General features: G+C 43.2%; 2 protein-coding genes and 1 long non-coding RNA gene across 13 annotated transcripts in view; 1 reads left to right on the top strand and 2 right to left on the bottom strand.

Moving 5' to 3' along the window:
• Nucleotides 1–14,040, top strand: part of capn5a (calpain 5a) — a 30,416-nt gene that overhangs the window by 11,575 nt on the left and 4,801 nt on the right. For 2 of the 3 annotated variants that reach the window (XM_051957905.1, XM_051957904.1), the window contains exons 2-4: nucleotides 2,907–3,071; nucleotides 4,921–5,052; nucleotides 13,405–13,512. In XM_051957905.1, coding sequence (XP_051813865.1) covers nucleotides 2,916–3,071; nucleotides 4,921–5,052; nucleotides 13,405–13,512 — 396 coding nt within the window. In that variant the 5' untranslated portion in view covers nucleotides 2,907–2,915. The remainder of the gene's footprint in view (nucleotides 1–2,906; nucleotides 3,072–4,920; nucleotides 5,053–13,404; nucleotides 13,513–14,040) is intronic. The other variant, XM_051957906.1, reaches the window with a different exon arrangement.
• Nucleotides 6,539–9,327, bottom strand: ompa (olfactory marker protein a). The gene is made up of 2 exons (XM_022219389.2): nucleotides 9,065–9,327; nucleotides 6,539–7,856 (listed from the first exon to the last, which is right to left on the bottom strand). Exons 1-2 carry the CDS (start codon nucleotides 9,122–9,124, stop codon nucleotides 7,425–7,427), a joined length of 492 nt encoding a protein of 163 aa, XP_022075081.1. The 5' UTR covers nucleotides 9,125–9,327; the 3' UTR covers nucleotides 6,539–7,424.
• LOC127536727 (uncharacterized) lies at nucleotides 10,784–13,396 on the bottom strand. 9 transcript variants are annotated; one of them, XR_007945845.1, is made up of 5 exons: nucleotides 12,491–13,396; nucleotides 12,252–12,394; nucleotides 12,064–12,204; nucleotides 11,686–11,968; nucleotides 10,784–11,495 (listed from the first exon to the last, which is right to left on the bottom strand). It is a non-coding gene; the product is annotated as an uncharacterized LOC127536727 (long non-coding RNA). The 9 variants fall into 9 exon arrangements; XR_007945849.1 differs by having other exon boundaries at nucleotides 10,784–11,304; nucleotides 11,733–11,968; nucleotides 12,064–12,394; XR_007945847.1 differs by having other exon boundaries at nucleotides 11,686–11,826; nucleotides 12,064–12,394.

Raw genomic sequence — 14,040 nt, 5'->3', positions numbered from 1 at the left:
ACTAAATATCACATTTTAGATTGGCTTATATATTAAATATTATTTCTGATTTGGCCCTATTAATTAGCTAGAAATATTAGGAAAACAAAAATAAGTGTATATAAAAAACCCAAAACGTTATCTTTTAAACTTTCTTAATACATTAGCTCCGCCTAGTGGTGAAACATGAGAACACACATATTCAACTGCAGTCACAATGAGGATCCATCATCGGATCCAGCACATTTTACTAATTTTCAGATTGTACTTCAGGAGTGGCAGATACCATGTACAGTGCCTTGTGAAAGTATTCGGCCCCCTTGAACTTTTCAACCTTTCGCCACATTTCAGGCTTCAGACATAAAGATATAAAATTTTAATTTTTTGTCAAGAATCAACAACAAGTGGGACACAATCATGAAGTGGAACGAAATTTATTGGATATTTTAAACTTTTTTAACAAATAAAAACCTGAAAAGTGGGGTGTGCAATATTATTGGGCCCCCTTGCATTAATACTTTGTAGCGCCACCTTTTGCTGCAACTACAGCTGCAAGTCGCTTGGGGTATGTCTCTATCAGTTTTGCACATCCAGAGACTGAAATTCTTGCCCATTCTTCCTGCAAAACAGCTGGAGCTCAGTGAGGTTGGATGGAGAGCGTTTGTGAACAGCAGTCTTCAGCTCTGCCCACAGATTCTGGATTGGATTCAGGTCTGGACTTTGACTTGGCCATTCTAACACCTGGATACGTTCATTTGTGAACCATTCCATTGTAGATTTGGCTTTATGTTTTGGATCATTGTCCTGTTGGAAGATAAATCTCCGTCCCAGTCTCAGGTCTTTTGCAGACTCCAACAGGTTTTCTTCCAGAATGCTCCTGTATTTGGCTCCATTCATCTTCCCATCAATTTGAACCATCTTCCCTGTCCCTGCTGAAGAAAAGCAGGCCCAAACCATGAGGCTGCCACCACCATGTTTGACAGTGGGGATGGTGTGTTCAGGGTGATGAGCTGTGTTGCTTTTACGCCAAACATATCGTTTTGCATTGTGGCCAAAAAGTTGGATTTTGGTTCCATCTGACCAGAGCACCTTCTTCCACATGTTTGGTGTGTCTCCCAGGTGGCTTGTGGCAAACTTCAAACCAGACTTTTTATGGATATCTTTGAGAAATGGCTTTCTTCTTGCCACTCTTCCATAAAGGCCAGATTTGTGCAGTGTACGACTGATTGTTGTCCTATGGACAGACTCTCCCACCTCAGCTGTAGATCTCTGCAGTTCATCCAGAGTGATCATGGGCCTCTTGGCTGCATCTCTGATCAGTCTTCTCCTTGTTGGAGGTGAAAGTTTAGAGGGACGGCCGGGTCTTGGTAGATTTGCAGTGGTCTGATACTCCTTCCATTTCAATATGATTGCTTGCACAGTGCTCCTTGAGATGTTTAAAGCTTGGGAAATCTTTTTGTATCCAAATCCGGCTTTAAACTTCTCCACAACAGTATCTGGGACCTGCCTGGTGTGTTCCTTGGTCTTCATGATGCTCTCTGCACTTTAAACAGAACCCTGAGACTATCACAGAGCAGGTGCATTTACACGGAGACTTGATTACACACAGGTGGATTCTATTTATCATCATCAGTCATTTAGGACAACATTGGATCATTCAGAGATCCTCACTGAACTTCTGGAGTGAGTTTGCTGCACTGAAAGTAAAGGAGCCGAATAATATTGCACACCCCACTTTTCAGTTTTTTATTTGTTAAAGTATAAAATATCCAATAAATTTCGTTCCACTTCATGATTGTGTCCCAATTGTTGTTGATTCTTGACAATAAATTAAAATTTTATATCTTTATGTTTGAAGCCTGAAATGTGGCGAAAGGTTGAAAAGTTCAAGGAGGCCGAATACTTTCACAAGGTACTGTACATAGCAATGTAAATAACCTTTGTTTGAGCATGAACATTTTTTGACCGTATCAAAAGTTTTATTTCGACTTTATATTTGTTATTTACACATTTAACAATAATATACTTCAGTGTTAATGTGTTTCTTTATTATGTTTTCAGATAGAGCTGCATAGGATGTTCTGCTGATAGTAGAGAAGATGACTGCTGATTTCAGGAGACTCGTTCCTTTCCTTGAACAACCACCAAAACTGACACACATACCCCTTAGGGATTGCTCTTTTGACCCATTAGCCACCTAAAAACATTTCTCCTCAGAACCTCCTGGTTCCTTATCAACGATCAGAGTTCTACCTTCATACGGGGAATATTTCCAAAGTTCCAGGTCCTTGAAGTCCATAGAGGAGAACGTCCCCTGGAGAAAGTTCTGGAGTAGATCTACTGACAACTCTACTCTCGAACTTTCTCCAGTTGTCAGTAGGTCTACTCTAGAACTTTCTCCAGTTTTTGGTAGGTCCACTCTCGAACTTTCTCCAGTTTTCGGTAGGTCTACTCTAGAACTTTCTCCAGTTATCAGTAGGTCTACTCTAGAACTTTTACCAGTAGTCAGTAGGTCTACTCTAGAACTTTCTCCAGTTTTCGGTAGGTTTACTCTAGAACTTTGTCCAGTTTTCGGTAGGTTTACTCTAGAACTTTCTCCAGTTGCCAGTAGGTCTACTCTAGAACTTTCTCCAGGGGACGTTCTCCTTTCCTGCTTCCAGTCTTTAAATTCAGTCTCACTGAGAACATTCCAGGTCCTTGAAGTCCATAGAAGAGGGTCCAGATTTACCACTTTTTAATGGACTTTTTCAGAACTTCATCAGTCCAGCATATAGAACCATGGCATTTAGGAGGAGAAACATCTGAGTTCTGATGACAATGATTCTTAGTTCCTCATAAATACAGATTTAAAGGTTTCCCCTGGACTGAAACTGAGGACTGTCTTCTGCATGAAGATCGACTGAGTTCTGTGGTTGTGGTTCCTGCAGGTCCAGACCATGGTGGTTCCATATGAAGGTCAGAGTTATTCAGCTCTGAAGAAACGGAGTCAGCAGGATGGACGTCTGTTTGAAGATCCTCTGTTCCCCACCAACGACCGGTCACTGTTCTACCAGAACAACTCCGTGGGACACGTCACCTGGAGGAGACCTCAGGTGAGGAACACTCAGTAGATCAGAACATCTGACCCTGACCTGCAGACATCATGTCCACACACTGACCAACATCACTGAGAACAGGATGAGGGAACATCTCCCCGAATGAGCTGAAAGATTTTAAGATGAAGCTACAGAGGGTTAAAACAGGAAGAACAGAAGGTCAGGAGGTCTGCTGGAGGAGGAGGAGGAATCTGAGGAATCTACTGGATATCTGACCATATGAGAATAAACGAGTGCTTTAATTCAAGATGCTAAAATGATTGCTGTGGCATCTTGTTATTATTATTTCCTGAGTGAACTCTGTAGTTCCCTCTGTATGAAACTCTGATCTGAATTATTGACGATCTGCAGCTGAATAATTTATCAGGAACCTTAAAGCACTTCAGTCGATGAATATTATTGATCTGTTGTTCTGCTGGACTTCTCTCTGCAGCAAACTTTACTTTCACTGTAAACCTTTTGATAGATTTTAGAAATAGACAATAAAATCCCTAAAATTCCCATCTGGAGTTTCCACTCCATCTAGATCTCTATGAACACCTAGACCTCTGTGAACACCTAGTCCTCTATGAACACCTAGACCTCTGTGAACACCTAGACCTCTATGAACACCTAGACCTCTATGAACACCTAGACCTCTATGAACACCTAGACCTCTGTGAACACCAAGACCTCTGTGAACACCAAGACCTCTATGAACACCTAGACCTCTGTGAACACCAAGACCTCTATGAACACCTAGACCTCTATGAACACCTAGACCTCTATGAACACCTAGACCTCTATGAACACCTAGACCTCTATGAACACCTAGACCTCTATGAACACCTAGACCTCTGTGAACACCAAGACCTCTGTGAACACCAAGACCTCTGTGAACACCTAGTCCTCTATGAACACCTAGACCTCTGTGAACATCTAGTCCTCTATGAACACCTAGACCTCTGTGAACATCTAGTCCTCTATGAACACCTAGACCTCTACGAGCATCTAGACCTCCATGAACATCTAGACCTCTATGAACTCCAGGTTCTGGTTCCTACCAATGGTTCCACATCAACATTTAGTCTAAACATCTGAAAACTTTCCTCCATCAGGTTCTACTAAAATTGGAGAAATGTCAACCAAAGACTATATTTTAGTAGAAATACGGATCCATCCAGATACAAACACTGACAGGAACTTTGTGGAGACACTAGACCAGCCTGGATTGGAGGTTTTAGACTTTCTTCCATCTTCAGGTCCAATAATTAAAGCGGTCTTCTGCTGGATCCATCCCATCATTCTGGTCTGATCAAACTTTTCTGTTTGGAGGTTTATTTCTGAAGATCCTGAACACATTTTAAGTCACTTTAGTGAAACACCAAAGTCCAGAACTTTAAAGCGGCTTCACAGCTTTTAGGCATAAAATATTGAAGTTCTCAGGTAGTTTTGTGTCTGAAATGATAAATGAGTGAAACTGAACAGAGTTTAAAGAGCAGGAGCTCCTAGATGCTGTTTTCTCCTATAGAGGACATATGGAACTTTAAACTGGTCTGACTGGGAGGGTCCACTTGTTTATCCCTGCTCTGTCATTGACTGTGTTTAACTGGATTCTATGTTTTTATTTACATCGTCTGGTTGAACCTGAGAGGCTTCAGGCCCAGCAGCTCTCAGACCACATCCTGAAACCTGAACCCAGATTTCTCATTAACTCTTCACTCACTGCTTCATTCTTCCAGTAAATGAAACGTTTCTGGATCCAGACCTGAAGGTTTGAACCAGATCTTCTGTTGACCTGGTCTGTGACTACAGTTCAGACTTATGTTGAGGAGGAACCAGCTCTGACCTGATGTTTGTCCTCCAGGAGCTGAGCAGGAACCCTCGGCTATTCGTGGACGGGATCAGTGCCCACGACCTCCACCAAGGCCAGCTGGGGAACTGCTGGTTCGTAGCCGCCTGCTCCAGTCTGGCCTCCAGAGAAGCTCTGTGGCAAAAGGTGGGTCTGGACCTGCTTCTGAGATCTGATCATGAAGGTTCCTGAATGTTTCCAGCAGGAAGCAGCTCTGGATCTGAATCTGTGTTTTTTTTAGAGAAACCAAACTATTGTCAGCATTTCCTGTTTCAGATCCTGTTCAGTCAGAACTGATCCAGGACCAGGAAACGTTCTTAAAGTTCTACAAAATGATGAAAACTAAACGACTTAAAGACTCCAATAAGTTGAAGCATAAATCACTGGAAACTGATCAAAATTGTCAAAAGTTATTTAAATTTCTTAAAATGTCCAAAGCGACAAGAACGATATAAAATCTGTCTGCAGCCTCTGAAGCTCTTCCACAATGTGTCCAGAAAAACCAAAACTACATTCAAAATGACAGAAAGTCACTAAAATTAACTAAAATATGAACAAAATTACAAATGAATTCAGAAAATGTCCCAAATCCCTCAACAGGTGCACAACAATACATCAGCTTTCCAAAATGATTCAAAAAATCCTGTAGAATTTGACCAAAGTAATAAAAAAACAAAATACAAAATGGCAAAAACAGCATCCAGAAGGAACTGAAGGGCATCTACAAGGACTCTGTTAGAGCTCTAAAACCCAGAGAAGGAACCAAACAGCAGAACGTTGATGGAGTCTGTTTGACTTGTGGGTGTCAGGTGTGTGTGTCTGGGTGTGTTTGTTGACTTTGTGCATTTCTGTGGTCAGTTGTGGTTCCAGCTGTAGTCGGGTTCTACATCAGAGGATAAACAGAATGATAGAGCTTTAGAACAGACGTTGGTGTTGCAGCAGCATCGAGTATATAGAATGTTCACAGGATGAAGGCAGAACTCTGATCATTGATAAAGAACCGGCTGTTCTGAGGAGGTTCCTGTTTGTTTTCTGGATCTCCTCTGATGACAGCCTCTAGCAGTACCGTGTTTTATCCAGCAGATGGTGCCACTGAACTTTAAATCACTGTCGTGTTTGTTAAACTCCCAGAGAGTTGGGGTTCTTTAAAGCAGAACATCTGGACTAAATACAGCTGTGTGTTGTTTGGGCTCACCTTTGTCATTTCTTGTCTCTCTTCTGTCCTTAAATGTCTCTTTAGAACAGTTCTACCGCTTTTTATGTCTCATTCTGGTTGTTGTGTGTCTTTAGAACAGTTGTCTGTCTTTATGTTAATCTTGTATTTTGTGCCATATTGTCAGAATTTTATCATTTTGAGGTTGTTTTGTGTCATTTTATGTCCTGTTTTTCTAATTTTGTGTCTTATTTTGTACATTTCGTGCCATGTTGAGGTTGTTTGTGTCCTTTAATGTCTTGGTTTTTGTAGTTATGTCTCTTTGGTTTCATTCCTTTAGCTGAGTGTTGCTGACCAACGTCAGGTTCCTGTCAGGTTCCGTGTTCCTAACCATATGCAGCTCTAACTGATGCCAGCCATTGATCTGTGGTTCCACCAACAGTCAATAATATTACAGAACAAACAGCAGCACAAACCAGGTCACAGTTTCACATCTTTATTGTCATTGATGGCTTCAATTATAATCACAAAACACTTTTATTCATATTTTATTTTCACATCATCATGTTTTCATGAATTCAGCCTTTGCTGCTCTGATAATTAATTCAATCTGAAATAAACACTTTTAGATTTGTTCTCTCATTGTTCAGTCCAAATTTACAGGTTTATTTTGTGAAAAATACTTCCTCCTCAGAACGTTTGGTTCTTCATCTGCAGTAACTTTATTAATAATCAGAGTTCTACTTTCTACCTTCTATGAGGTTCTAACTTCAGACTGGGAACATCTCCAAAGTTCCAGGTCCTTCAAGTCCATAGAGGAGAATGTCCCCTGGAGAAAGTTCTAGAACAGGCCTACCAACAACTGGACAGGTGTCAGTAGGTCTACTCTAGAACTTTCTCCAGCTGTCGGTAGGTCTACTGTAGAACTCTCTCCAGTTGTTGGTAGGTCTGCTCTAGAACTTTCTCCAGGGGACGTTCTCCTTTCCTGCTTCCAGTCTTTAAGTTTGGTCTCACTTAGAACATTCCAGGTCCTTGAAGTCAATAGAGGTGGGCCCAGATTTATCACTTTTTAATGGACTTGTTCAGAACTTCATGAGTCCAGCAGATAGAACCATGACATCTAGGAGGAACAACACATCTACTGACATGATGTAGGTAGAACTTTGCCTCCCTAAGTACTGTTCCTGTAGATCCAGAAGCAGGTGGTTTTGTTTTGACTATCTGGTCTTTAAGGAGTGTTTCTGGCTTTAAACTGAAGTTCAGGTTCTGAAGCTGTTTTTGTGTTGAGGATTTTCTCTGATAACTTTAAAGGAAGTTCTCTACTCTACTTTTGGGTTTAAAGACAGAACCGGGTCGGACTCTCGAGTCATTTCTCAGGTGTGAACTCGATGGAGCAGCTCAGGTTCTTGGCCTCGGCTCCGTCCTTGAAGGCCAACAGGAAGTACATTACCTTCCGGACCTTGGCAAGCTCTGCGATCCGTTCTCCGAACTCCTGCATGTCGGCCTCCAGACACTTGAGCGGCGAGTCGTCCGGGTCGCCGACGTTCCTCCAGAACGTCCCAATGGGCTCCAGCAGCTGGCGGGTCATCAGTGGCGTCAGGTCCGGGGTCCAGTGCTGGGAGATCCCGGTGACGGTGACCCGGCCGTGACCTGACAGCGAGAAGAACCAGCGGCCGAAGCTGAGCTCCTGAGATGGGAAGTCCAGGCGGTAGATGGCCTCGTGGGGCAGCAGCAGACGTTCTCCATCCTGACGCTTCTGACCAGAACGCTGCAGAGATGAAACCCGCAAACGCATCATCTGCAGGAGAACACAGTAGACATATTAAATATTAATTTATATTTATGCAAGAGTAGAGAGAACATCCAGAACGTTCTGTTCTTCATAAGATCCATCCATTCTCTATACATCGCTTTATCCTCATTAGGGTCATGGGGGGTGCTGGAGTCTATTCCAGCTGACTCGGTGAAGGCAGGGGACACCCTGGACAGGTCACCAGTCTGTCACAGGGCTACATATACAGACACACAATCACACTCACATTCACACCTACGGACAATTTAGAGTAACCAATTAACCTCAGCATGTTTTTGGACTGTGGGAGGAAGCCGGAGTACCCATGAAAATGTCATGAACAGAATCAGAAGTTTGAACCTGAACTAGATGGAGCCATTTAAACCGATTTAAAACATGATTCTCTGCATTCATTAGAACCTGCAGGTCTGAAATGGTTCTGTTCAGCAGGAACCATTTAGTTAGAAGTTTATCTCCGTGGTTCAAGAACAACATCTTCAAGAACATCAGATCTAAATGACGATAAAAGATACGATCATTTAGAGCCACAGAAATGTCAGAATTCACAGCAGAAAGCATGTTCCTGTTGCCGTTACTCACTGGAAACCTGATTCCAGCAGAACCCTGAAGAACAGTGAGATGATGAGACGGAGAACACTGCTCACAGGACAGGAACCATCAGGAACCATCAGCTAATATCAGGACAGGAACCATCAGAACGCTGCTCACTGAACAGGAACCATAAGGAACCATCAGAGATCATCCATCCTAACTAAGAATCGCTCTGAGGTTTAACCCTAATCGGTTCTTCAGGTAAACATCTCTGAAGAACCTTCAACCCTAAACAGTAACAAATGGAGACGTTCTCTCTGATAAAACTATTGTTCCGCTGACAGTTCTATTGGTTCATATAAAAAACGATCAGAAACCATCAGCAGCTTCATCTTCTGGTCAGGACTCTAAACTATGTTCAGGAATCTATCAGAACCTCGAGAGAACATCAGCAGAACCCGGTTCAGTGTTCAGAAGCTGGATGTATGTAGAACCCATCTCTAAAATAGATACAGAACCAGCTCCAGAAAGATGGAGAATATGTTCTAAATGTTCTAAAACTATCAGCAGATAAACAGAACCACCTCCAGAAAGATGGAGAACATGCTCTAAATGTTCTAAGCCCTCCAGAACCAGACCCAGTTATTGATCAGTGATCTGACCTCAGACAGTTTGACGTCCTCCTGGAAGTCCAGCCGGGTTCTGGTTCCTTCAGCCTCCATGGTTCTTCTCCAGGTAGTTGTTGTAGTGTAGCTCAGAGAGTGATGAAGGCTCTCCTGGTTCCCCTGGTTCTCCTCTCTGCATTTATGTCCTCCCGCCCCTCCCCCTAGGGGGCCAATCAATCGGGACTCATTGATCGATCGGTCGATGCTGCAGCCGTTTGTCCTCCAACGTCCTGCTGGAGCTCTCAGTTGTTCTGTGTCGGTCGCTAGGCAACGGGAGGAGGGATGTCGTCACCAGGAACTCTGGGAGTTTACAGAGACGGACCGGAACCGGATCACTGGACTGGAACCGCATCACTGGAGGATCGGATCTCTGACAGCTGTGGTGTGTGTCTGTGTGTTATAGTGTGTTGTTGTGTGTTATAGTGTGTTGTTGTGTGATGTATACGTCAGTGTGTCTCCTGGTGTTCCTCCTCAGGTGGATTCTCTGATAAACTGTTAATTAAAGCAGCTGAAGGTTCATTAAGGAAACCATGAAGCGTTTTAACTTCAACTTTCTGTCAGTTTGAGTCTCTTTAGAGGTTTCTGGAGCTTATCTCTGTGTTACTGGATATTATCTGTACTCTAGTATGTAATATTTATACTCTATATTATCTGTACTCTAATATGTAGTATTTATACTCTAATACATATTAGTTTTACTCTCATCTACTCTACCAGTCTTTAGTTTGGACAGATGCTCTCATTTCCTGGTTATTCTTTATTTCATGACTGCTTCCATTGTAGATTCTCACTGAAGGCATCAAAACTATGAATGAACACATCTGGAATTATGAAGGAAACAAAAGTCAAAACATGTTTTGTATTTTAGATTCTTGAAATGTTTCAATGCTTTAAATTAAATCTTACCAACAATGACTCAAAATCTGTCTACACTAACTTTTAAATCTAGTTGAAATTTGTCCAAAGCTACTTTAATTGTAGTAAATGACTTGAAATCTTTCGATAATGAATTGAAACTTGTGTTCAGTGACTGAAATATCCTAAATTACTCAAAAATCATCCAAACTGACTCAGACTTTATCCATTAGGAGTAAATATTTGTCCATAATGACTTGAAACCTGTTCAAAACTACTCAAAACTTCTGAAAGCATGTTAAAAATGGTCCAGAATTAGTTAAATCTGGTCCCAAATGACTCCAAAGAAGTCCCAGATAACCTGAACAAGCCCTAAGAAACTCAGTTTGTTCAAAATGGTTCCCTTTGAATTAAAAATTACAGATAAAAACTGAAAATCTGTCCATTCTGTTAGATTCTTTGATTCCTGCTTTGAACACTCTTGGTATTTTCTGGAGGAGCTTCATGAGGTAGAACCTGAAATGTTCTCCAATAGTCCTGAAGGACTTCCAGAGATGCTGAGCTCTTGTTGGTCCTTTTGCCTTCACTCTGAGGTCCATCTCATCCCAAACATCTGGATTGGGTTTAGATCAGGTAATCTTCGTTTGGAATAAACAGAGACCATCATACCTCCTCCTCCATGCTTCATGGTGGAACCATGCATGTAGAGACCATCACACCTCCTCCTCCATGCTTCATGGTAGGAACCATGTATGTAGAGACCATCACACCTCCTCCATGCTTCATGGTGGAACCATGCATATAGAGACCATCACACCTCCACCATGCTTCATGGTGGAACCATGCATGTAGAGACCATCACACCTCCACCATGCTTCATGGTGGAACCATGCATGTAGAGACCATCACACCTCCACCATGCTTCATGGTGGAACCATGCATGTAGAGACCATCACACCTCCTCCATGCTTCATGGTGGAGCCATGCATGTAGAGACCATCACACCTCCACCATGCTTCATGGTGGAACCATGCATGTAGAGACCATCACACCTCCTCCATGCTTCATGGTGGAACCATGCATGTAGAGACCATCACACCTCCTCCATGCTTCATGGTGGAACCATGCATGTAGAGACCATCACACCTCCTCCATGCTTCATGGTGGAACCATGCATGTAGAGACCATCACACCTCCTCCATGCTTCATGGTGGGAACCATGCATGTAGAGACCATCACACCTCCTCCATGCTTCATGGTGGAACCATGCATGTAGAGACCATCACACCTCCACCATGCTTCATGGTGGAACCATGCATGTAGAGACCATCACACCTCCACCATGCTTCATGGTGGAACCATGCATGTAGAGACCATCACACCTCCTCCATGCTTCATGGTGGGAACCATGCATGTAGAGACCATCACACCTCCTCCATGCTTCATGGTGGGAACCATGCATGTAGAGACCATCACACCTCCACCATGCTTCATGGTGGAACCATGCATGTAGAGACCATCACACCTCCTCCATGCTTCATGGTGGGAACCATGCATGTAGAGACCATCACACCTCCTCCATGATTCATGGTGGGAACCATGCATGTAGAGACCATCACACCTCCACCATGCTTCATGGTGGAACCATGCATGTAGAGACCATCACACCTCCTCCATGCTTCATGGTGGAACCATGCATGTAGAGACCATCACACCTCCTCCATGTTTCATGGTGGGAACCATGCATGTAGAGACCATCACACCTCCTCCATGCTTCATGGTGGAACCATGCATGTAGAGACCATCACACCTCCACCATGCTTCATGGTGGAACCATGCATGTAGAGACCATCACACCTCCACCATGCTTCATGGTGGAACCATGCATGTAGAGACCATCACACCTCCTCCATGCTTCATGGTGGGAACCATGCATGTAGAGACCATCACACCTCCTCCATGCTTCATGGTGGAACCATGCATGTAGAGACCATCACACCTCCACCATGCTTCATGGTGGAACCATGCATGTAGAGACCATCACACCTCCACCATGCTTCATGGTGGAACCATGCATGTAGAGGCCATCACACCTCCACCATGCTTCATGGTGGGAACCATGCATGTAGAGACCATCACACCTCCACCATGCTTCATGGTGGAACCATGCATGTAGAGACCATCACACCTCCACCATGCTTCATGGTGGAACCATGCATGTAGAGACCATCACACCTCCTCCATGCTTCATGGTGGAGCCATGCATGTAGAGACCATCACACCTCCTCCATGCTTCATGGTGGAGCCATGCATGTAGAGACCATCACACCTCCTCCATGATTCATGGTGGGAACCATGCATGTAGAGACCATCACACCTCCTCCATGCTTCATGGTGGAGCCATGCATGTAGAGACCATCACACCTCCTCCATGATTCATGGTGGGAACCATGCATGTAGAGACCATCACACCTCCTCCATGATTCATGGTGGGAACCATGCATGTAGAGACCATCACACCTCCTCCATGATTCATGGTGGGAACCATGCATGTAGAGACCATCACACCTCCTCCATGCTTCATGGTGGAACCATGCATGTAGAGACCATCACACCTCCACCATGCTTCATGGTGGAACCATGCATGTAGAGACCATCACACCTCCTCCTCCATGCTTCATGGTGGAACCATGCATGTAGAGTTTTATGAATTTTATGTGTATTTTTTATTAATTTTATGTGTATTTAATGTAATATTTGTATTGTATTTTATATTGTATGCCATCTTTATGACTGCAATATTTTTATCTGTCAGTGTTATGTATTTTTATTGTGCAAAGGACTGCAGATGGAAATTAGCTCTGTGCTAAATCTGGTGCAGGCATCTTTTTAATGTTACTGCACATTGTCCTTTTAAATAAACTAAAAAAAAAGAGACCATCATACCACCTCCTCCATGTTTCATGGTGGAACCATGCATGTAGAGACCATCATACCTCCTCCTCCATGCTTCATAGTGGGAACCATGCATGTAGAGACAATCACACCACCTCCTCCATGCTTCATGGTGGGAACCATGCATATAGAGACCATCATACCTGCTCCTCCATGCTTCATGGTGGTATCATGCATGTAGAGACCATCTGTTCACCTTTTCTGGTCTCACAAAGACATGGTGGGTGGAACCAAAGATCTCACATTTGAACTCATCAGACCAAAGCCCAGATCTCCACTGGTCTAATGTCCATTCCTGGTGTTTCTGGGTCCAAACTTATCTCTTCTGCTTGTTGCTTTTCCTTAGTAGTGGTTTCTGAGCAGCTGTTGGACCATAAAGTCCTGATTGGTCAATCTCTTCTGAACAGTTGATGTAGAGATGTGTCTGCTACTAGAACGTTGTGTGGCATTTATCTGGGCTCTAATCTGAGCTGCTGTTAACTTCACATTTCTGAGGCTGGAGACTCAGATAAACTTCTCCTCAGCAGCAGAGGAGACTCTTGGTCTTCCTTTCCTGGATGATCCTCATGGAGACAGTTTGGTCGAAGCGATGGATGGTTTTAGAGACTGAACTTGGAGATACATTCAGAGTCCTGGTAGGTTCCTGGATAGTTCCTAGATGGTTCCTGGTAGGTTTCTAGGTAGTTCCTAGATGGTTCCTGGTAGGTTTCTGGGTAGATCCTAGATGGTTTCTGGGTAGTTCCTAGATGTTTCTTCATAGTTTTCTGGGTAGTTCTTAGATTGTTCCTGGGTAGTTCCTAGATGTTTCTTCATAGTTTTCTGGGTAGTTCTTAGATTGTTCCTGGGTAGTTCCTAGATGGTTCTTCATAGTTTTCTGGGTAGTTCTTAGATTGTTCCTGGGTAGTTCCTAGATGTTTCTTCATAGTTTTCTGGGTAGTTCTTAGATTGTTCCTGGGTAGTTCCTAGATGTTTCTTCATAGTTTTCTGGGTAGTTCTTAGATTGTTCCTGGGTAGTTCCTAGATGTTTCTTCATAGTTTTCTGGGTAGTTCTTAGATTGTTCCTGGGTAGTTCCTAGATGGTTCTTCATAGTTTTCTGGGTAGTTCTTAGATTTTTCCTGGGTAGTTCCTAGATGGTTCTTTATAGGTTTCTGGGTAGTTCATA

This window comes from Acanthochromis polyacanthus, chromosome 13 (genome assembly GCF_021347895.1).
Source record: "Acanthochromis polyacanthus isolate Apoly-LR-REF ecotype Palm Island chromosome 13, KAUST_Apoly_ChrSc, whole genome shotgun sequence".
Lineage (NCBI taxonomy): Eukaryota > Metazoa > Chordata > Actinopteri > Pomacentridae > Acanthochromis > Acanthochromis polyacanthus.
The sequence above is the reverse complement of the archived record's forward strand: the minus strand, read 5'-3'. Positions and strand labels throughout refer to the sequence as shown.